This window comes from Ammospiza caudacuta, chromosome 8 (assembly GCF_027887145.1).
Source record: "Ammospiza caudacuta isolate bAmmCau1 chromosome 8, bAmmCau1.pri, whole genome shotgun sequence".
Lineage (NCBI taxonomy): Eukaryota > Metazoa > Chordata > Aves > Passeriformes > Passerellidae > Ammospiza > Ammospiza caudacuta.
In genome coordinates, this window is record NC_080600.1 from 24,654,771 (window position 1) to 24,677,950 (window position 23,180).

General features: G+C 36.9%; 1 protein-coding gene across 1 annotated transcript in view; it reads right to left on the bottom strand.

Annotated features, from left to right (window-relative positions):
* Positions 1–2,835: 2,835 nt before the first annotated feature.
* The window catches only part of UBR3 (ubiquitin protein ligase E3 component n-recognin 3), a 98,218-nt gene continuing 77,873 nt past the window's right edge, over positions 2,836–23,180 (bottom strand). Inside the window, exons 33-40 of the mRNA XM_058809342.1 lie at positions 19,616–19,716; positions 13,338–13,462; positions 10,724–10,831; positions 10,077–10,187; positions 9,090–9,266; positions 6,052–6,261; positions 4,647–4,786; positions 2,836–4,035 (exon numbers count right to left, since the gene is read on the bottom strand). Of these exons, the coding sequence (XP_058665325.1) occupies positions 3,918–4,035; positions 4,647–4,786; positions 6,052–6,261; positions 9,090–9,266; positions 10,077–10,187; positions 10,724–10,831; positions 13,338–13,462; positions 19,616–19,716 (1,090 nt within the window). The 3' untranslated portion in view covers positions 2,836–3,917. The remainder of the gene's footprint in view (positions 4,036–4,646; positions 4,787–6,051; positions 6,262–9,089; positions 9,267–10,076; positions 10,188–10,723; positions 10,832–13,337; positions 13,463–19,615; positions 19,717–23,180) is intronic.

Below are 23,180 nucleotides of genomic sequence, written 5' to 3' on the forward strand. Positions count from 1 at the left end.
AGTATATTCCTTGACACCTGAAAAACAAAGGCTCATTATCTACTTTAGGTATTTGCCAGTATTACAAGTAATCCCTGAGAACATGTTGTTCTGATTTGGCAAGTGCTTTAGTATGCACTTGTGTTCTACATTCAAATGTGACCTGTGCATATCTGGTCACCAGATTTAAGGCCAAAATGTAGGGACAGTAAATATTTGCATTATACTTTTCTCAGTATTGGGCATGAAGAGTACTTGTTTGTTTTTTTTTTTTTTTTTTTTCGAGCTCTAATCTCTGAAGGTTATCTTGCTTGGTTTTGTTATAACATTAAAAAATAAATCCTTCTATGAGGAATAAGTCCAGCACAATTGTTTTAAATCAAAATTATTAAAATACTTAGCAGTAATGAGTCAAAGGTATCCTATAATGGGAAATGTATTAGACATTGCAGTCAGAGAAGCAGCAGGGTAAGCTACAAGGCAGAACTCACAGCAGCTTCTCAGTGTAAGAGAATTTGCAGGGGAACTACTGCCCATCTGAGACAACATGCAAGCAGGGGCTTTGGGCACTGTGCCCTACAAAAGGAGACATCCATCAGCCCAGCAGTACAGATCTCACTGACTGCAGTGAGCAATCTCACTCAAACAAAAACAAACTCAACACAAATTGTCACACAGAGCCAGCCTCCTCTGGTTACATGCACTTCCTTATCTCCTGTGCTTGGTAATTTAGAACTGTGAAGCTCCACACATTGGCTCAGGTCATTCCTGTGGGTTTCTTTGCAAACAGCATAATTTCATTCTCATCTATGCTAATAGTCACCCAGGCTTCATTCATCACTGCCCCCACCTCTGAGAAAAGAAACTGATAAACAGGACAGCAGAATTTAGGTTAGATGAAAATTAGATAGAAATCATATCAAAATCACCACAAAACTCAAGTCTCCCCTGGCAGCTATGCACACAATGTGAACTGATCTCAAGGGATTCTGAAGTAAAGAATAACATTTGTTGGATACTGTGGAAAAAGATCCTGTTTTTAAAAGAAAAAATGTAATTTCCTTGTGAAATACCGTGAGTTACACAAGATTCCTATTGCAAGGGTGATGAAAATATTCATAAAAAAATTCAGGCCATCACTGAAAAAGGAAAGATGCTGTTATCCAAAGGTCAAGGCCAAAAGAAGACTGTTCCACTAAATCTCTCAAAGGTCAAAAGAAAAGAAAAAACTTAATACATAAATATTACATTCATCAAATTGAAGTGTAAGAATAAGATTTGACAAAAAAGATCAAGCATTTTCCCAAAAGTAGTTTCTCAACTCACCAATTTAGCAGTTTGCAGCAGCAATGCTGGAATAGCTGGAATACACTTAAGCACTACTTTAAGTGCTATAGTTATGAGTAAAATAATCCAAATTACTATTGCAAAATACATGACTGTAAGCAATAAATTAAAACACGTACCAGGTTTACTCTCTATGCAAAGCTTGCATGCATAAAGTTGTAACATTTAAGTAACTGCATGGCTAGTGGGTGGAACTCAGTGTCATTTTGGATTACTGGGCCAGAGAGAAAAAATTTCATGAACACACAGATTGACAGTAGACTTTTATTAACATATCTTACAATGCCAATTATTGTATTCCTAGTTTTCTACTCTTCTGATGTGTTATAAAGATTGATTTAGAGTCTACAGTAATGTACTGTACTTAAATGATCATTCATACAGGATATCACACCAGAACATTTGAGTAATACGCACACACACCAGTCTAGTTTGGACCTGTTATTTTTCAAGGTTAGCTTAATAAAGTAGGATTTAAAAAGTCATGGGGGAAATAAAAATCCTTGTTTAGCAGCATGCAAGGATATTCAAGTACAATTTTTCAACCAAGTAATTTTTTGTCGTTTTTAAATTGACTGGTGACTAATTCACCAGTACTATAATAACCACTATGAAATACCCAAATGTTAAAGTTAAGGCTAATAGTTTTACTTCACATCCATATGCACAATCAGAGAACATTCTGTTTTAAATAAAACACAGTAATCAAATTCTGGACACATTATCTCTTGTAAATAAAGCATTGGAGCTTCAAACTACAGATCACTCAAGTTCATGAGCCCTGTAATAATGTTATGCTGGCAATGTAAAGAATCTTTTTGCTCTTTAACCACACTTACAAAATGGCCTGATATTCTTAATGAGCAATGCAAAAATATCACAGGCAGAACTTATAATACAGTATCAAAAAAGTAATATTTTGGAAAAGACACAGCCATTTAGTCAGTGAAACAGAGTAATTCTAATCTTATAGGAAGTAGTGTAATACTTTTGAAATATATATTTATATATTTATATGTATGTATAAAAACCAGTATCCTTTATTGTAGGGTTTTTAAATTGCAGGTATCCAGAAAAACTCATTGTATTTACTTTTCCTTCGGTCTGTTCTTGATTGCTATACAGTGATTTTATTTCCCCTATACACTTTTCACTAGATAATGATTTCCACTGGGGAATTGTTTTCTTTGTATATGTGGCTTTATCATAAGATGTTTTTATTTTACACATACAAAGTTTATTTTACACACAAGCTGTGAAAGTCAAAACTACCAGGGAACTCAGGGAACTGCTTGGTAGTACTGTATGAAATAGCCCACAAATGTCCAAGACTTGTGAAAAACAATAGTAGCAATATATTACATACCAGTATTTTGACTATAATCTTTCCTACCTACTTACACTATGGATTTTAGCCCAGTTATGCCTCTTTTCATGAATTTTTTAGTCCTCTAAGCATAAATTGTTTTGGCATTCATCCAGTGAGGCTGCACATGCACTGGTAGCTCATCTTGGCTACCTCTGTTGATTTTTTTTTTTTTTTTTAATTTTTCCTTTTTAGGAAACCAAGCAGAAAGAACAGTGGTTACTTTAAACAATAAAATAATATTGAGGAACCTCCTGAAATAACAGTAAAGATACAAAATGATGTTTCATTTTTAGAATAGCCTGCACATTCCTAATCCAATCATTCTGAAACATACATCTGGTTTGGAATGATAGGCAGGCTTATGGTTGTTACACTTGTAACTGGGATCTGCTACGTTGGGCACCAAACAAATTCCCTATATACAGCAATTTCTGTATGTTATCATTAACAATTTATTCAAATTATGTGAAAAAAAGTAAAGCTCCTTCCTGGGGAAAAAAATGAAGACAGAATGTGTGTTCTGGATTACATGAAGAGCAGTAAGATACCTAATTTACAGTTATTTCATTGACTTATGGAGAAAAAAAAATGAAGTTCCTGAGAATGTGTAAGTTTTCAGTAATGCCTGAAATATTTCAATAGACCTCTATAAGTGAAATACTCTTTAAAATTCACCTTTCAGACCAATTATTACCATGCAGTCTCACAGTTGTTTTACAGACCTAATTACAAATGCCTATCAAGTCAAAAACCTCAAGCCAACACAGAAAAGGCAAAGGAATTTTATCCAACATACTTAGTAGATGTAATAGACATATACACCGTTTCAGCAAAAATTGCTAAAAACTCAATTCCATGCAAAGTAAAATAAAACCCAGACAGCTACCCCTGGAGCCTCTAAACAACTCCAAGTAAATTTGTGCTTCTTAACAATAATGGACTTTAAAAAACACAAGAAAAATAGACTACTGAGTGCAATAAGATTGCTCACACCATTTTGAGGATTTAATTTCAATTATTGTATCATTCTTTTGTAGCAACAACAGCTCATTTTGCACAGATTCCACATGTTGACAAAGTTCCATTTCCCTTTTAAGCCCATACCCGCTTCCACCCCGAGCCAAGGAGACAAACTCCTGTTCAGTTAAAGCTATTGTCAGTCAAGCTGCATTCATTCATGGTAACAGCAGTTACATGGTGTGTAGATGATGATGACGATGATTTACAAGCCATTATAATGTGGCCCCCATCTTTTATTGATATGATCAAAAGTATGAGACACCCACTGCTGTTCAAGCACTTTGTATCTTTCCTTGCATATGTATAGGGGTTTACCACGCCTGTGGAGGAAAAAAAAAGGAAGAAGAAAATAAATAGTTAATATGCCAAGTAAATGGAAAGATGCTTCATTACATAATCAACACTATACTCATACAAATGTTTTGCAGGGTAAACATGCATTTTTATTGGTGCAAGGTTTTTATTTTTGCTTCTGGTAGGGTAACTGCTGGGACTTCCCTTCCTTACACTGGATAGCAGAATCCAGAAACAATCACTTGTTTTCTCAGTCATGTGTGGCTTGGAAGTTAAGCCCCGTCCCTACACTGGAATCCAACTGCATTGTTTGATTAAAGGCCGAACAACAACATTGGGAGACAAGTGTTTCCCAACACAACACAGAATTAACCGTAGTTGGGAATGGCAACATAGTAACCTATATGCTGGGTTCCTGGTATAAGTCAATGATCATGACTACACCACCCCTCTGGGCCAAAAAATCCTCAAAAACCCAAGCCAATGAAAGTCAGTCCAAGTGCACTAAATAGGGATTTTCCATTTTTCCACACAAGGAAGGCAGAGATCTATTACAATCTGTTATTGCATGTTACAAGACAGAGTTGATCTACACAGAGGCACCAACAATGAAACAGAGCTGTAATGAAAACATTACCTAAGATCTCTGTCTTCCTCCCCGTGTGCATCGAGATAAACAGAACCCCAAAGGCAGAAACGATGGCCTCGTATGATGATGATTACAGATGCATTAATCAAAAGGAATATTCCTGTTCCAGCTCCACAGTTTTGAGAATGCTGTAATGTTATGGGTGTAGAAAGGCAAGAGTGCAAAGATTCTGTTAATATCTGTCAACTTTGTAACAGAAGCAATTTAAAAAGTAATACTTTGTTTTCCTTCAAATAACATTCAAAAGACCTTATTGAGTAAGAGACAGTTTGCCAAAGGATAGCCTGCCCCAAAATTCTCCATCCAAACTAGAATTCAGTGTCTTGTGCTGCCATAACACCACCTGCATATAAAAACATTTCCCTACTCAGCAAGGGAGAATATTTGTTACCATGTAAAAAAATGAATTACAAAAAATAAACAAAAATATTATGTGCAATATTTTTAATTTGTTGTTGTATAGCAAACTGTTTAGGATTACCAAGTATTTTCCATAGATAGCAAAAACAGGAGAAAGTATTTAGAAAACATAGTATTACCTCTTTTACAACAGTCTATAGTGTTAAACATTTGCTTTCTCTATCCATGCTCACAGATCTAGTCTGTGGATCTACAAATCTAATAAAAAATTTTTAAGTAATTCTTGTTTTGTTGAATATGTCATTCATCTCTGACATTTTATGCCCCATTTGTAAATATCTCTCTAACAAACTACTCTCACAGTTTTGTGAAGTCCATATAGTTCCAGTCTTCCCCTAACAGTTCAATGGAAGTAAAGAGAAAACCTATCAAAGCAAAACTTTATCATAGTATGAAAAACAGCAATAGATGTCATCCAACTCAGACTCCCAAAAGAACTTATGTATATACTGACTAGAAAACTTAGCTACTGAAAAAGTCAAAGACCTTAAATCAGCACCTATGTAGTTACAGTCTGTAGATCTCTAGTAGGTGGTCAGGTATCAGAAAATACTCAAATCAACCACAGACTGATTTTCTATGTACTTGGAAAGCAAGGAAACAAACCAGAGGAAAATTAAAATAATATACAAACAACCCAAATGTAAACAAATTTCAACTGGCTGTGAATCAAAACTACGTGTCAACATTACACACAGTGGCTTTGTAAGACTTCACAAAAAGGGGAAAGAGGTTGCTATGCAAGTCAATTGACCTCCAGAATCCAGTCTAGGTCTATCCCTCAGAAATAGGCACTAAACTGTATCACTGGGGGTTAGACTAGATGACCCTTCAAGAGTTCCATCCAACCCAAACTATTCTATGATTATATAAACTCATTTTGAAAAGGAAACCATCAAAACTAAGCAACAGAGTTAACAAAAATCAGTGAGCGTGAGAATCAATTACATTATTTGAATTAACTCTCTCTTACCAGTACACATTCACAGTAGCTCTGTTGTTTACAGCACAGTCCTTTCAAGCATACAAAAGTACCACAAACTAAGCAAACAGCAGGATCTTTAGGAACCTTGGTACAAACGGAACATGTTTTTCTGTGATAATACTGAAAAATGGTATTGTAATTCTCAGGCAACTGAAGGAGGCGGGGCAAGTCCCACTTAGGTTCCTGGATGAGCAAAGCCTACAAATAAGGTAAGAATATATATCAGTTCAGTCAATTTTTAAAGCATTTTTCTTAAAAAAAAAAAAAAAAAAAAAAAGAGAATACCACATAAAAGAACCGTGCAGTTTAAAAATATCCCATTTCTTTTGCATTTCACAAATTTAGAAGTCAAATGTCACCTTGTAATAGTCACCTGCTCCTGGCTGATTACCCTTCCAACTGCAGTCACATTTCATCCTTTGTAACAGGTACAAAATGGGCACCAGCCTTTTCCCAGGGATGTTTTCTACATGTGACATATTTTAAGTACAAAAACCTTCACAGTTAAAACAAGAGGATTAAGAGTCACCTACAAGAAAGACTCTCACTCCCTGCACTAAGTTTGTTTGGCAGTTTCAAGGTGTTACTCCCAAACTCTGGCACTGACTATGAAAGCTGTCTCCTAGCTAAAATTTAGACTCAAATTTTCAAAAACAGAACTGAAGGTAATCTCTGTAAATGGTATTTGATGACATCTGCCTGTTTTTCAAAACTGTATTGGACACCCACCATTAAGAAGTTACTAGAACTCACAATTTTTGACAAGACAGGCACTACCTGTCTTAAATACTGCTTTGAAAAGCCTAACTCTTCTTGCTTGCTCTTAAAAACATTGTCCAATTTTATGTTGTTTGGGAGGGTTTAAACAGAAATATGTTTTCTTTCAATGTAGTAATTTTTTTCTGTGTTTATAACTGATGAGCATAGTGGTCAGATGGGATCTTTTTTGCAAGGTCCAAAAATTTTTTTAAGAGTGCATAACCTTGAAACCTAAATTGCAAAAAAGTAAAAAAGAGAACGAAATACTGCATTTGTACTTGGTTGCTTTCCAATCATGGGAAAAATGCTATCAATTTCACTGCAATCTATAATATCTAACAGATTAGCAGGAACTGTATTTTGAGATTAATCTGGGTATTCAAATTTTCACAGGAACAATCATGTTGCAGAGAGAGGAATGCATCTGGCTTTCCCCCAACATCTCAGATTTAGGAGAAGGGGACTTGAATTGTTGAGATGCAGCTTTGTCATCAAAACAATGCACTCATGTTGAAACATTTCACAACTGATTATTTCAGTTGCACTAACTCAAGTCTTGGTATTATTTCTTTAACCTTTAGAGAAAATGTACCATCTTTCATCAGCAACTACTAGACAGATTTTAACATTTTCGTTTTTTTCAGTTTTGCAACTGAAGATGCAATGTTTTACAGTAATTTAAAACAGGCAAGGAAAAGTTCTGATACCTCTTTTCTTAAAGTTTCTATAATCTGCCCTTTATTGGCTACAGGTGCAGAAGACAGGGACACACTTACAGAATCACAGAATCACAGAATCACAGAATTTCAAGACTGGAAGAGACCTATAAGATCATCTAGTCCAGCCGATGTTCTAACTGTTCAGCTAGATCATGGCAGCAAGTGCCACATCCAGTCTTTTTTTAAATTCTTCAAGGGATGATGCCTCTACCACCTCACTGGGTAAATGATTCCAGTTTCTGACCACTCTTTCTGTGAAGTATTTCCTTCTTACTTCTAACTTACATCTAGCTTGACGCAACTTGAGACTGTGTCCTCTTGTTCTATCCGTTGTCACCCGGAGAAAGAGGCCGACCCCCAGCTCACTACAGCCACCCTTCAGGAAGTTGTAGAGAGTGATGAGGTCGCCCCTGAGTCTCCTTTTCTCCAGGCTGAACAACCCCAGCTCCCTCAGTCGCTCTTCATATGGCTTGTGTTCCAAGCCCCTTATTAGTTTCGTTGCTCTCCTCTGGACACGCTCAAGTAACTCAACGTCCCTCTTAAAGTGAGGGGCCCAGAACTGGATACAGTACTCCAAGTGAGGCCTCACCAGTGCCGAGTACAGGGGAAGAATGACCTCTCTGTTCCTGCTGGCCACACCATTTCTGATACTGGCCAGGATGGCATTGGCCCTCTTGGCTACCTGGGCACACTGCTGGCTCATATTCAATCGACTGTCAACCAGCACCCCCAGGTCCCTTTCCACCTGGGCACTATCCAGCCACTCCATCCCCAGCTTGTATCGGTACAGGGGATTATTATGGCCGAAGTGCAATACTCGGCACTTGGACTTATTGAAGTTCATCCCATTTGATTCTGTCCATTTGTCCAGCCGTTCCAAGTCTCTCTGGAGAGCCCTACACCCCTCTAGTTGATCTACACTCATACCCAATTTGGTATCATCAGCGAAACTACTAATAAAAGACTCTAAGCCCTCATCCATATCGTCAATAAAAATATTGAACAAAACTGGTCCCAACACAGAACCCTGAGGGACACCACTGGTGACTGGTCGCCAGCTAGATGTGACACCATTCACCAGCACTCTTTGGGCCCGGCCATCCAGCCAGTTTTGAACCCAGCAAAGGGTATTCCTATCCAGACCACGGCCAGCTAGCTTGTGTAGGAGTATGCTATGGGAAACAGTGTCGAAGGCCTTTCTGAAATCCAGAAAAACAACATCTACAGCCTTCCCTGCATCCACTAGCCGGGTTACCTGATCATAAAAAGTGATCAGGTTAGTTAGACCTGACTTAGTATCATCTAAGGGTAGTGTTTCTGTATTCTGTCTCCAGCAATCATAAAAACCACACAGATCATCTTATTCCTGTTTTTAGCCAATTCAACCCACATGCACTTACCAATATTTCCCATTACAACTTCTCTCTCATTTACAAGTTACACACTCTGATCCTTAGCCAAAGCAAAGTGTATGTGGCTAATGCATCAAGCAATAAGCAGATGCTTCCATATCATGACTATTTTGGAAAAAATAACTTTGCTACATACCTTTACTTGATCTGGATGTCTATCTGCAAATGAAGCCAGTTCTGAGCACCACTGTGATATCATGTCAAATGCTGGCACTGGCCAATCAAGGCAAGAGGCACTGGTGAACTGATGAGCTGACTGAAAAGATGGTAACAGACCCAGGCAGCTTGCAAGAACGGTGAATTCTTCATCTTCCTTTTTGGGCATGAAATCAGAGAGGTTTAGATTAATACCTAGACTCTTAATTTTTAAATAGTTTATTTAAAATATAGCTATTTCAATAAAAAAGTATTCTAGTACTAAGATGCAAATAGCCATGCTTAGTGACACAAAAAGGTTCAATTTCACCAGATCACTTCAAACTGGATTCTTGAAGCAAAAAAATTGTCATTAAAAAACCCAAAACCAACCAACCAACTTAAAACCTCAACCCAACCAAATGCCACAAACTAAACACAACTCCCCCACAAAAACCACAAATCCAAAAAATAGAAACACAACAAAAAAGCCCCAAACTCTACAATAATTTTCTTTCTGTTTAGCACCCCAAACTAGCTAACAGCTGTTTTAAAAAGGAGATGATGTGGGGGAAAGGAAAAGAGGGAGATAACCTGCAGTAAACTCTACTTATATTAGTCATGGAACTTAAACATAATTGTCTGCTGATGCAATGTCTCTGAGAATGAAGTATTAACAGGCATTAAGAAAATCAGTACTGAATTCCATTGTGTGTAGAATTACACCATCTCTGCAAATGCTGGGCAAGTTTTAAAAGTATCTTGGTATTTTATGAGACAATCACCTATGACCTAATTAAATACACATGACTTTGCTGAAGTTTAAGAATATAATACCATTGTTTTAAAAACTGCAGTGCTACAATATATGATTTTTTAAAAATCTTAGGACAGAAAATGTATACCATGAAAAAGACACCCTCAAGTTTAGTTTTTCATCTCTAGCTTTTCTATGGAAACGTTTGAGTGTGCCCCTCTCATTCTGTACCTGACAACTAGGCAAATCCCCTCCAAAGAGATGGTGTTGAAGAAGGCTTGTGATCCTGAGGAAAGGCAGGCAGAACTGCTGCAGATAGCACTCGACAGAGTCCGGGGTTACCTAGACAGGAGGAAGCTATTGCTGAATTCTGGCCAGGTAAATGATCCCCTAAGTATGGAAAGGCCAATATGAAGCAAGTATTTTTTAAAGCATATTATGTAAATGACTGTGTCAAACATACATTCCAAAGGCCAGCATTTCACTAATAATCTGAAATACCTCTGTAGGTTTTCTTCCCCCTCAACAAATGGGTTTTCTATTTAAATATTCACTTATTCAAGTTTCTGAAAGGTCTTTTGTACTTATGATTAAAACCCATATATATATATATATATATATATATATGATTAAAATCTGTAATTATAAGAAGTATTTGTCAATAACTTTCTCAATGTGGCACTGACCACATCTGATATTATTAAAAGAAGCAGAGGCATTTGCAAAGGCAAACTGTCCTTAAGGGTTATGCTTTGATCTAGAAAATAAAGAGCTGTATTGCAAGTCTTTAGCAAGATCAGAGAAAAATCATTATAACAACGAGGCAAAAAAACTTCAAGGGGACATGCTGGCTAAATTTTCCAGAAATTTGCCAGTACCACTGGTAATTCTTCAGTCTCTTCTTCTTCATATATCTTCCCCTTAGACAGTTCACTAATCACATGACCCAGCAATACGTCCCAAGATTTTTCTCCACTGGATGTATTCTGCAAATGAGAAGAAATCCAAAAAGAACTGGTTATAAAAAGGAGAAAATGTTTCTGTAATAGCAACAGCAATGAAGAATATTTCCTTTTGATCAATGTGAATTTTGACCTACAAAGATACACAATGCTTAAAAAAAAATTAAAAACAAATATATAATTTTACAGAAAGGGACTGCATTTAGCTCAAGAGTGAAATGTGAATTGCTACTTTGATTACATATGTTCTAAACTGAGTGCTTTATGAAAGCTGTTGAATAAGGTTTGCATTTCACATTTTCTCTGTGAGAACATAAATGTTTACTGTAAAACCAGAAAGAATCACTTCACAGATACATCTTGTTCCAAGAGAATTTTAATTCTAATACAAGATTTTTTTTAAAGTAGTTTTTGAAAACATACCAACCAGAATGAATGACAAACACTTGCTATGTATTTTAAGTTAAAATGAATCTATCAGAAAGTACAAAGTTGCATTTGGAATGAACAATGTCTACTACAGATGGAAAATATATTTAGTGTAAAGAATAAATAGCCACTTAGCTTTGTGCCATAGCAATTATATTTAAAAGCAACACAGAAAGCTTTAAGAAATAGAAGGCAGTATTCTCTTGAGTATTTTTCCAAGTCAGAATGAATTCTACCCTGGAAAAAGATGACTGGATATGAATTCTGAGTTCCATTAGTATATTCTCAACAAAACAAACAAGGGAGTGGAACATTACTGTGATTCTTTAAAGAAACCAAATACTTCAGTACATAGTGATGTATGTAATTCATCAGTTGGTTTATTTAGTGCATTTTGACATCAACTTTCACTCTCCATTTTAGATGGGGTCTTCACCTTTCATACTGGGACCACACACTTACTGTTTATGCTTATAGTCAAAGAACCAGAAGGCAGCACCCACTTAATCCAGTAGCTAAAGCCAACCATAGGAATAACCTATGTTATTCCTGGAAGTTTACTCCACAGGCATTTACCATGTGCTTCCTATGACACTGTAACATGCCTTGCAAAGATAATGAGGGTGAATTTGGTTTCAAAAGTACAATATCCATCTCTCAGCCGTGCTGAGAAATTAAACTCTTCATGTTGTTTCAGCATTTAACATAAATATAAAGCAAAGTTTTCAGCCCATGCTTAATGTCTGGAATACCAAACTGTAATAGATTCACTTGGCATTATCCATAGACAAAAGTTTAGTGGGGTGTCATCTGTGTAGTCATGCCAGGATTAAAATGTCAATCTTACCAGCAGAGAAGAAAAAGCAACCTGAACCATATGTTTTTAACCACCAGGGCTTAAAGAAACTTTAAGGAAAGAACTCAGGTTTCTAAATTAAAAACCAGCTTCCCTTGTGATGCATGAGGATGAGGGATGGCTGAAGAAGAGAAAGGCAGCCAAAGGGCTGGGAGAGAGGAACAGGGAGCTGTGTGATTATCACTGGTGTGATCACACAATCCTGAGTGCTGTAAACTGCAAAATTATGTATCACTTGAGAATCACTTAAGTAAACAATGAAAAAAGAAACCCCATCATTAGCAAAAACCTCAAGCAAATGTCATTGTATTTCTAAGACAATGATATTATATTGAAAGAAGGGCTGCATAGGGACCTAACAAAATGAAGTACTGTCCAGTGATCCAAATGTAAAAAAAATTTCTCATAGTAGCAAGCCAGCAGATAATTTGTCCTTAAGACCTTGGAATTCAGACTGGCCACTATGACAAATTTAAGTTACATGTGAAAAGGCAGGTCATGCTTCTCAGTCTTTACTTCATTTTACATCTAAGGCCCAGCTGTTGATAAAGGGGTAATACCCATTTCTTCTCCTGGTCCCAATATTTGTATCCTTTCCTTTGGTCTGACATTGGCATTCTTCTGACCTTCTGGGAAAAGCAATCTGTGGAGCAAAATGTTAACTGAAGGATTAAATGAATGCTGGTGCTACTGCAGAGAACTTTGTCTTGGGTGGCAGCCGGCATTCAATCAGCTGAACTGAAATAGAAAGATGCACTGTCACTTTACTTGTAAATACTACCAAAAGTCAAGGAAACAATGGTGGCAAATTTCCTTCTCTGTCTCTTCATCACATGAGCACTCTTGACCACATAGTGAGAGAAATTTGTATAGCTAGCCACAAATAGCACAAGCAAGCTGCAAAAGTCAAGAGGGTTTTTCCTCCAACAAGGCTGCCTGCTTTTCCTGTAGAGAAATGCATCAGATCAATGCCCATGGTTTATATAGGAAAACTTCAATTTCACAGGAAGGAAAGCTGCATTTACTGATTACAATCACTGCAACAATGCAGAGACTGAAACTATAGAGACACCAATTGTGAAACTTTTAAGTCTCATCGTGTACAAAAACCTGCAGAAATTACAAAGCAAATTACTGGATTTTGAAACAGAAGCAAATTATTACATGCAATCCAGAAGTATCTATTACATTCATACTAGAAATACTTAAGCAGAATTTCATAAATGTTTTAATAAACTAACCAACCTTTTTGAGAGCTCCTGACTCTTTCCATGCCATCCTATCTTCAGCACTGCATTTAACAGAAAGTGCTGCCAAGGCTTGAGTATACAATAAAGTGAACAGCACTTTTATAATGCAGGTGAAGTGTTCTGTAAAACAAAGAAAGTAATTTTTAAACATTTGATCTTTTTAGCAAATATAATGATTACAGAGTCTCCAGTTATGGAAATTATAATTCTGAAATGAAAAGCAAGTGCTACACAAAGAACAGCCCTTCAAAACATACAAAACAACATATATTTACTGGCTTTCAGAAATGACTTGGCAGCCATAGTGAACAGAACAAGCACAGGGCAAGTAATTTTCCACTGCTCCTTATTTTCATCTTAATCCTGGTTAGCAGTGACTTCATCCTAGTGGCCTGGTGATAATACAAGATTATATTTTGTCCAAAGGTTACATAAGTTAAGCCACTGATTACTGTAGATGTAAGCAAATGCATAGGCTACCATTCTTCTGCCTCCCATCAGGGGTGACACTCATACAAATATTGGAAGAATTAAATTTAAAAAAAAATTACCACAAGAACATCTAGCATATCACTTGCTAACCCTTCCCTTCCAGATATGGATCCCACCATAAAACACTTGCTGCAAAACACTCTTGAGTACCTATTTACTGGACCTCACATGCATACAGAAGGAAGGGAGAAGGCAGACTGGCATTTACTGGATCTTCAAAGATCTTTATGATTATTTTTTTAATATTTAAAGGACTATTATTTCTTACACCTAGGCTGCAGGAGAAAGGTTTTGAAATTTTTTGGGGGAGGCTAGCAACAGAAGCAAAATAAGACTTCCTAAAATGGAAACAGGAAAAAAAAGATCACTGACTGAAATGAAGATACTGAAGGAGTCCTTTTTTATCTTTTTACTTTAGGCTCCATTTCCAGTCCCAAATTATCTAGTTTGTTTTTAAATCTAGGCAGATCAAAGAAGTTTCTATCATCACTTGCACCACTCCTTAAGCATAAACATAACTAATATATATCTAAAAAGTGTAGACAAAAATGAGGGGTTTAAGAAGTTGTCTCAGGCTTTGAAGTCAAGCAAAACAATTTACATAAGCACCTCACAAAAACTGGGTTAAATTCATTCTTTCTTCCCAAAGGATTTAAATGAGTTTTGTATGTGAAAATGAGGAGGCCAGGAAAATGAAACACTTTGCTTCTCCTTTCCTGGATCTAATATCAAACCCCATTACTAGATTATACAATATACACAGCTAAGACTTGAGAACATAATTAAATTTGCGAAATAACAATTGTTTGTCTATGTAACAAGTGTTTACAAATCAATGCAGACATGGATTTTGAACCTTTTTGATGTCTCTGAGTATAAGCTTATGTAAGTATCAACTATAAGCACAATTTAAGCATCTTAACATAATTTCTTATTATGTAATTTAAAATTCACCTTTCTGTATTATATTCCTATGGAGCTTGTGTTAAACATGACAATGAATGGTCCTTTACTTTATCCCCCCCTTCTAGAGCAGGCAGCATTACAATGATCCTTCCTCTTCACATCTCCCCAAGAGGAGGATTTACCAGATCCACTAGATCTTGAGGCCATATTTTTTATCTCTGCTGAAACCTCCATCTTCTTAGCAATTCTACCCCTGAGGAATAACAGCAGGCAAGCTTGCAGGACATTTTCTGGGACTGAAATCTATGAGATGAAACCACACACATTCAGGGAAGTGTAAAAATTGCCTCTTTGGCCCGAGTTAAGAGTTTGTAATCACAGCTAGAACTGAACTCAGGTACTGAGCTCTAGCCCCTCAACAGGAGATACAAGCAATACAAACCAATGTCACACTGAAAGCATGAAGGAAACCCCCTGCATGCAGAGCAGCAGAGGCACACTGCTGTCAACAGGCTCCAGCCTGCCACAGGCTGCTCCATCTTGTAGCTCTGCACAGCTGATTGCAGTGCTCAATACTGGGTGTCTTTGCAGATTTCAAAAAATCTGATTTTTGCTAAATAGAATTACTCTTTGTCCCCACTCTCCCCCGCTTAATACGAATTGTTCAATTCACCAGAAATGTGTCTATTCCACATTATGTTTCAATGAAATTAATTCTCTTGTATTTACTTACATGTATGTGACTCATAAATTACTATGAATTACATTTTTGGAGAATCCTGAATTGGACAAAAACTGCACATTCCCACATCTAGGTCACCCCTAAGAAGTCCTGAATTCTGCCCAAACGTCATCTTTTTTTTTCCCCCCTTAGGAAAATATCTCAGGAGCAGCTCAGAGGCCACCTGTTGTATAATGAGCACCAAGACTTTTTTATAGTCATAGAAACAGCCCACGGGAAACATACTGAAACATCAGTCACTGCATCAATTATCACTTCATTAGTATATTACCTCTTTTAATGCCATATATTTGGCAGCTGTAGGTACCTGTAATGCTGAAGCTGTTGCATTCTTGTCTACTGCAAAGAGCAGATTTATTTGACTTCCTGCAGTGTGCTTGTGGGGGCTGTGTGCTGTTTTCCTGCTGCCCTCTGAGGCAGGCTGTGCTTTTGCTACATCATCTTTTCAATTTAATAATTCTAAAGCTTGCAATTATGTGAAGTAAGCCACTGAGCAAAGTTCTGCACTGAGATGCATTTAGGACTCCTGCCCCTAATCTGATAGTCTGACAGTCTGAAAGTATTATCACTACAGCTAGGCCAATCTAATCAAAACAGGCTAATCCAGAACTTTTGTACTTATTTTTGAATCATACTGAGAAATGCAGTTATGTTCCTATTTTTAAAACTTTTTGGAACCAAATAATTTCAAAGCATCTCATTCCATTATATGCATCAACCAACACCCTTAAAAACTAAGTTTAAATAGGAAACACTTCTAGAACTCTAATTTTAACATTAGTGCAAGAAATGCGCAGATAAATAAGCATATTACCAACAATATAAATCTTTTATTTTCCATATCAAATTAAATGGTATACCCTATGACACAAGGAATTCACAAAGAGAACCAGATGCAAAATTGAGGACATAGGGCCTTTTTTACTAAATTTAGAAGGAGATCTTTGTATAAATAACCTTTGAAAAATATTCTTCTTGATCAAAAGCATGAATGCTTCTTTGAAAACACAACTTCAGAACAAAGGGAGACAGCACTGAACTTCAGATAATCCATGAAAGGTATATTAAAGTTCCAAGATACAGATAAATATTTCAGCTTCCACACTGAAACTGGATAGTAATCAAGCTGATTACATCTATACTATATATTTAGTCAACATCCTTATCCAATGATTTTTGTGTTAGTGTTTGCAGCGTGCTGCTCCTTACACCCAGTGCAATGCAGAAACTGAAATCACCAGAAGTTACACTCTGTACTCCTAGAAATCTGTACACAGGGTCCCAAGTCAGGTGGTGAGAAAATAAAACTTTTTGCAATTGATGGTAACAAGAAACAATATCCAACTTCAATTGAATGACTCCAGCATCCAAAAACTGTGCTGCAGAAAGAACTGGTGGGGGAGAGGGGGGTATTGAATTCAATTTACAAAGACAGATTTAGGTTTTGATAACCACCAAGCCACTCTCTCTATTTCTGTACACACACCATCATTTGCTATTTCTGTAAGAAAGGAGCTGGAAGCAAAATCTTTGTTTTGTATGGAGTCCCAGGTCACAACACCATGAACACTTCATCCTCTGTACAACAACTGCCACAGAACTGAACCAAAAAACTCCTATGTGGATTATTATGCATTTAGCCCTGTACAATTTCAAAAATTTCAAATAAAATTCTAAGTATGTGAAGCCTTTAAAAGTTCTGCCCATGTCCTAGTGTGAAACTCAAAAGAATAAAGAGGTTTCACAATGTTTATTTTGCCTGCTACACTACACAGAGGGACACATATCAGTCTCATTCCCGTCTCTGCAAATTGGTTAATGCTTGTAAATGCTCTGACCTCCACCACTGAGTTTTTTCTGTAGCAGTCTCCTTTCTTTCTGATAGGTTCAGATCAATTTTCGCTTCTGAATGAAGAGGCTGAACTGTAATGACATTTTTATTGCTATAATCTATGTCAGATTGAAAAAGATACCAACACCCATCCAACAGTTAATAGGGAAGCTAATGCAATTCCCAGTCTGAATTTAAAATTAACAGTTAATAGGGAAGTTAATGCAATTGCCATCTGAAGGGCAAGAGATGAGATTTTGAGTCCTCCTTAAAGAGTGCTCTCTACTTTTAAAAAACACATTGTGTAAACAAAAAGGCTTTTGAGTACACATTTGAAAAACAATGTCATATTTGATTAAGGACACAATGCAACTTACTCAAGTCTATTGTTAAAGGAATTTACTGGAAATATCTGTCAACACACTCAGGCATCAGCCTCCTGTGTGTATCCCAGTGCACAGCCAAGTCCACGGCTCCTGCATGGCAAGGGCAAGGCAGCACAGACAATTCAGGAAGCAGTAGGGTCAAACAGAGATTTTGTTCACCCCTATTGCTGACCTTGTGCTTACCATGGGACATTTCACAAGCCACTTTACCTTAGTTATACCTCAGTCCTCTACAAAGAATTAATGATACTGAATTTGACTTTGTGACCTACAAACCCATTGTAAAAGTACTAAACAAATTTGTTATGGCTTATTTTTGTGAACACCGCTCCACACCTCCAAACAAAGAATTATGAAAGACTTTCTTTTCATTCTGCTTAACCATTTTGATGAAACAAAAATTAGGAAGATAAAAGGCAATTTATTTCCAATTTAATGGTTCACAGATTTGAAAGAGACACATTTATTTTCTATCTGCCACTTGCCATTTCCGTCTCAACTGCAACCTACAGTAAACCTAAAAGCAAAGACAGCACATGCTGCTGATGTGAGGCACTTCACAGAACCCTCCACAGAATGCCTTGCTATAATTGAATGTTGTCTTCTCTAGGATAAAATATACTTTCTTAAATGGTGGTATTCAATGCTTGGATATTGACTACAAAGACACCACTGGTTTGTACTTTATCTTCAACACTTCCTTCCCTGAATTTCAGATGTTAGTCTCATTAAACTTTTACTTGCTGTTTTTATACTAGTTTGATTGAGTCCTTCCAATACAGTTAATTTAAGTTAAATTGTTGTTAAAAAGAAGGACATTTTTGACAATAGTCTTCCTCTGCAAAACATTTTATTCTTTTAGTATTTTCATATTCTAATAATCTTTTGGATATACTTAATCCATAAGCATGCACTTAACAATTGGATACGATGATACTAAAGGTCTTTTCCTACCTAAATGATTCTATGATTTTAAGTGTAGTGAATTGAAAAAAGAAACCCACAATGTTAATGGATACATACAGAGTCACTTTAGTTGAATTTAAACATTCAATCCCAAGGACTGAACACCTCTTATGGGGAAACAGTTTCTACTAAGGTATAAGCATCAAGAGCAGAACAATTCCTAAATTTACCTATTCAAAAACTACCACAACTCAGCAGATATCAAAACTGCCACACACATCCCATGGGAGATATGAAACAGTGAAGTGATATTTGCTTTGTTTGTCCTCATTTTCAAATAAAGGTACAATTACAAATAAACAAGCCAGAGACCAGAGGGTCTGAACCCCTATGCTGGAACATACATTACCTATTAGCAAGAGGAACCAGGTTCAGCTGGTCCTTTTACATAGAAAAAGAAACTTATGTTTTAAGACAGTTCTGATTTTAGTAATGAAATTTTTAATTTTTTAATCTCTTTAATATTTATTCATAATTACACTGTATGCTGTCTCTATTGAAATCACTGCATTACAGCAATTATTATCTACATATATGAACTCTTATATAAAACTGCTGCAACTTAAACTCTGAAACTCAAATTAAATTACAATCTTTCAAATTTTTAGCCCTTAGGCATTCAGTTCAACTTGAAGTATTGAGCTGTCCCTCTAAGCAAAAGATGAAGGTCAAACAAAGGACACTTTTCTTTCAGCAGAAATACTTAATAGTTTCTGCTCAGCTCTTGTATCTTTAATGAATAGTTTACTGATAAGGTAAAAAGACAGGGAACACAGATAAACCTGCCAACTCAGAACAAAAACTTCTGTTCAATGCCACCTTTTGGAGATAAGGCAGAAACATTATTTTAGAATACACAGTAGATCAGCTATGATTTACCATCCTGCAAACCATCATGAAAGCAGCCTCATCTACATAATAATTTAAATATACATATTTTTGTAACATACCTCTGTGCAATGGCTGAGGCATGGTTAAAATCTGGATAAGCAAAAGGGATGAGACATCTCTGTAAAGCACAGGAACTTCTGGCAGTTCTTCACTTACCAGCCTGGAAATAAAACCAAAAGAAAATCACTCCTGATACTATACACCCATGTTCTTATTTTATTTTGTATTTATTTGAAATAGTAATACATTTGATATCAAGCTTACAGAAGCCTAATACCTGACAATTTGCTAGCTGATCTCAATTTTAGAATGGATCTCAATTAAAAAATGTAATGTTAACTCACGAGAAAATTACCATTTGGGCATGTGATTGTGTTGAAATGTTTTAAAACACTGAAAACTGCCTGAACTCATTATGTCTATGTAATGAGTCAAGGAATATTCAAACACTTGAAATGGTTTCCAAAGCATGGCATTTCACACATATACCTGTAACCAGGCTGTAACAATAAGGAATCCTCATAATACATTTAAAGTTACAGGGAATGCTCCTACTGGAAAACAGAGACCTTAGAAAAGCTACTGCTTTCCTTCATGTAAAGAAATGAAGGCTCAAGCAGCCATGACAGGTGGGATTATACAATCTTACACACAGTCTTTATTAAACTCCCTGGATGTCTAGAAGGAAGCAAATCAGCACAGAGATAGTACAAACTGTCCAACTATCCAGATTTACTGATATAACATCATCTTGTTTTCCTACACTAAAAAGCAAAAAATGCTTGCAGATAGGATAGTTTCTAGCTTTGTGTAGCAATATTCAACAAAATCCCAACCAACAGTATTCTTCAGGTCAAATGGCAAAAAAAAAAAAAAAAAATCATTCTTCCCAGTTTTAACTGATATGGGGCGTGATGGAGATCTCAAGCAGGAGCAGCATGAGATAAAATATGATACACACCCTCCCCATGAGCCTTTCCCTTCTGCAACACACACAGGTGCAAAGAGCTGGCTGTGTTCTTACTGCCCTTGGCAAGCAGGGGTGCTGCTGATCTGCACTGCAGGAGCCACGTGGGAACTCCTGGTCTGACCCTGAGGCTCCCACACAGAGCAGTCCTCTGCCAATGGCCAGCAGTGCTGCAGAGGAACCAACTGAGCCCCTGCACTCCATGGACTGCAGAAGGCTGCCCACTGGTGGTTTGTGGATGCATGTGTGAGAACCACTTCATCATCTCCGAGGCCCATAAACATGATCCTGCTTTGGAAAAAAGACTACATAATTAGTGATTTCCCAAAAACTCAGGCATCTCTCTAAAGAGGGCACTTCCAGGAGTCATCTGTGATATGAATTTTAACACTCAGAAGCAGTCATACAAGAGAGGGATTAAAAGAATGCTTATGGTAACATGGCTGACTGATCTTGTAAAATGAAGGGAGGGAAAACATGGTCTAACTGGTCCTTTTGAATTAATGAACGCAGACAGCTACAGAATAAACACCATCTATAACTCTTTTGCTATAATCAATCATTTAATAAAATTATTGTTTCAAAGCACTGCAATATACATAAATATACATATATTTATATGTGTGTATGTAAGCCTCCTAAACAAAACCCAAATATTCTAAAAATCAGTATATTGAATTCTAAAGAAGACTAGGGCGGCAAAAATTTGTATCACACTGCCAAGCTTCATTTTCAAAATTATACTGGCCATGAAGATACTCATCTCACTATGTCTAATTCTACTTTTACCTACAGCTAGTTCTACCCTGTGATCTACAACACTGAATTTTAAAATAACCCTCATTGTGTAATGACTTTAAAACCATGGACATCCCTTAAATTACTTCTCATCTTTAATTCTTGGGAAAAATTTAATTTGGAATAACATTAAAAAAATCTGACTCCCTCTGGTCACATTTAGCTGAACACTTCTTTCCGACAGAGGTATCAATATTGTTTAATAGTTATGTAACAGCTAGGTAAAATACCAGTTCTGTCCAAATTATTATATACATATATATCTATATATCTATATATACACATCAACAGAATACCAAAATTGATTGGCATCAACATCACTCATAAAGCAACTCATTTGCATGTGCAGGACCAACTGAATTACTTTCCTAATTTATTCAGTTCATAAGAATTGAGAAGCAAAGCTACATTAAATGTCAGGGGTTTAGATAAGCTGCTTTTGCTTACATCAAGTACTGCAGCACATGAATCACTTAAAAATTGCTCTGTCATTTGTTAAGAACCTCAGAAACTTCATTATGAAAATGGAACTGAAATTACAAAATGTGTTTAGAAATGTGTTTTGTGGAAATTGTCCATTCTGTTAATCCCTAATGCATATATGCAAGCTTGATAAATCTGACTACAAAAACTTGTGCCACAGAAGCACTTAATAAAAAAAGAGAGCAAGTACAACAGCAAATAGGACCAAAGTGATACAATATGATTCAAATGTGTAACAGCTGTATGCCGAAGCAATTTTTAAAAGGGAGTTGGTGGTAAAATAAACTATCCATGTCCTAAAATGAAAAATGCAAAGCTATGGTCATTTCCATAGCTTTCCCTATGGAAATGACCTCTCCTCCAGCCCAAGGTAACTGGGCTGCACCTCTCTGTGCCAAAACCAGGGCTGCCTATCACCTGACAGCTGAGAAACTGCCTCTGTATTCTGCACCCTCCTCCTGGAGAGCTGTTATGCACGAGTCACTTCTTTGGGAATGGATACAGAGAAATGGGAAATTCTGTTGTACTCTGAAATAAGCAGCATTTTGCTGATGGTGGTTCCTTATACTTACGCTCCCTATTCCCTCTTCTCTCAACCAGAGACACTTAAAAGTTTTTGGCTGATGCTAACTCCAACTAATTATAAAGGTAGAAATTCAGTAGGTAAAGTCAAAGCTCTGAGCCTCACACCTCTTTGAACTGTCTGACAAGAAAATTTGAGACATGGGGATATAGGTACACCTAAACTAAGGCTTCATCAACTAGGGCAAACTTGTATTTTCTCCACAATTTGCAGGATAAGAAGCAAAGCACACAAATCCCAGATGGCAGAGAGGTCAAACTAATACACAGCTTCTGATATTCACTGCAAGAAAGCAGAATCCTACTATTTATTCTGGCTGCACCTTAGGATATAATCACAATTTCACATTTGCTCTTCGCTGTGTCACAGCAGATTTTCCAGCAGGTCAGTTTCTCATTATACATTCACTGACAGTACTAACACTGGGCATCTCCCGTTCTCTTTTACCATGCTGCCCCCAGCAGTCCCTCGGCACCCGCTCCCAAACTCATTCAATTCAAGCTTTTTAAAACATGGATTTGTTGCTTGGCTGTGTTCATGCAGCCTGCCTAAGTTCCATCAGCACAGCCAAAGAAGATGGTGAGCTATAGTGCAGGGGAAGGAAGAAACAGCCAAGAGCAAATACTCCAAAGCTGGCCCTACTGTGAACACCTATGTCCTGCACCATCTGTCCTGAGAGGCAGCTGTTCCACGCAGGATTTCTGTTGTATGGAATAGTGCACATAAGTCCTGCTGCAGCATGTGTATGTATAGACCCCCACTCACATAAACCTTAACCAAACCCTGCTATCCC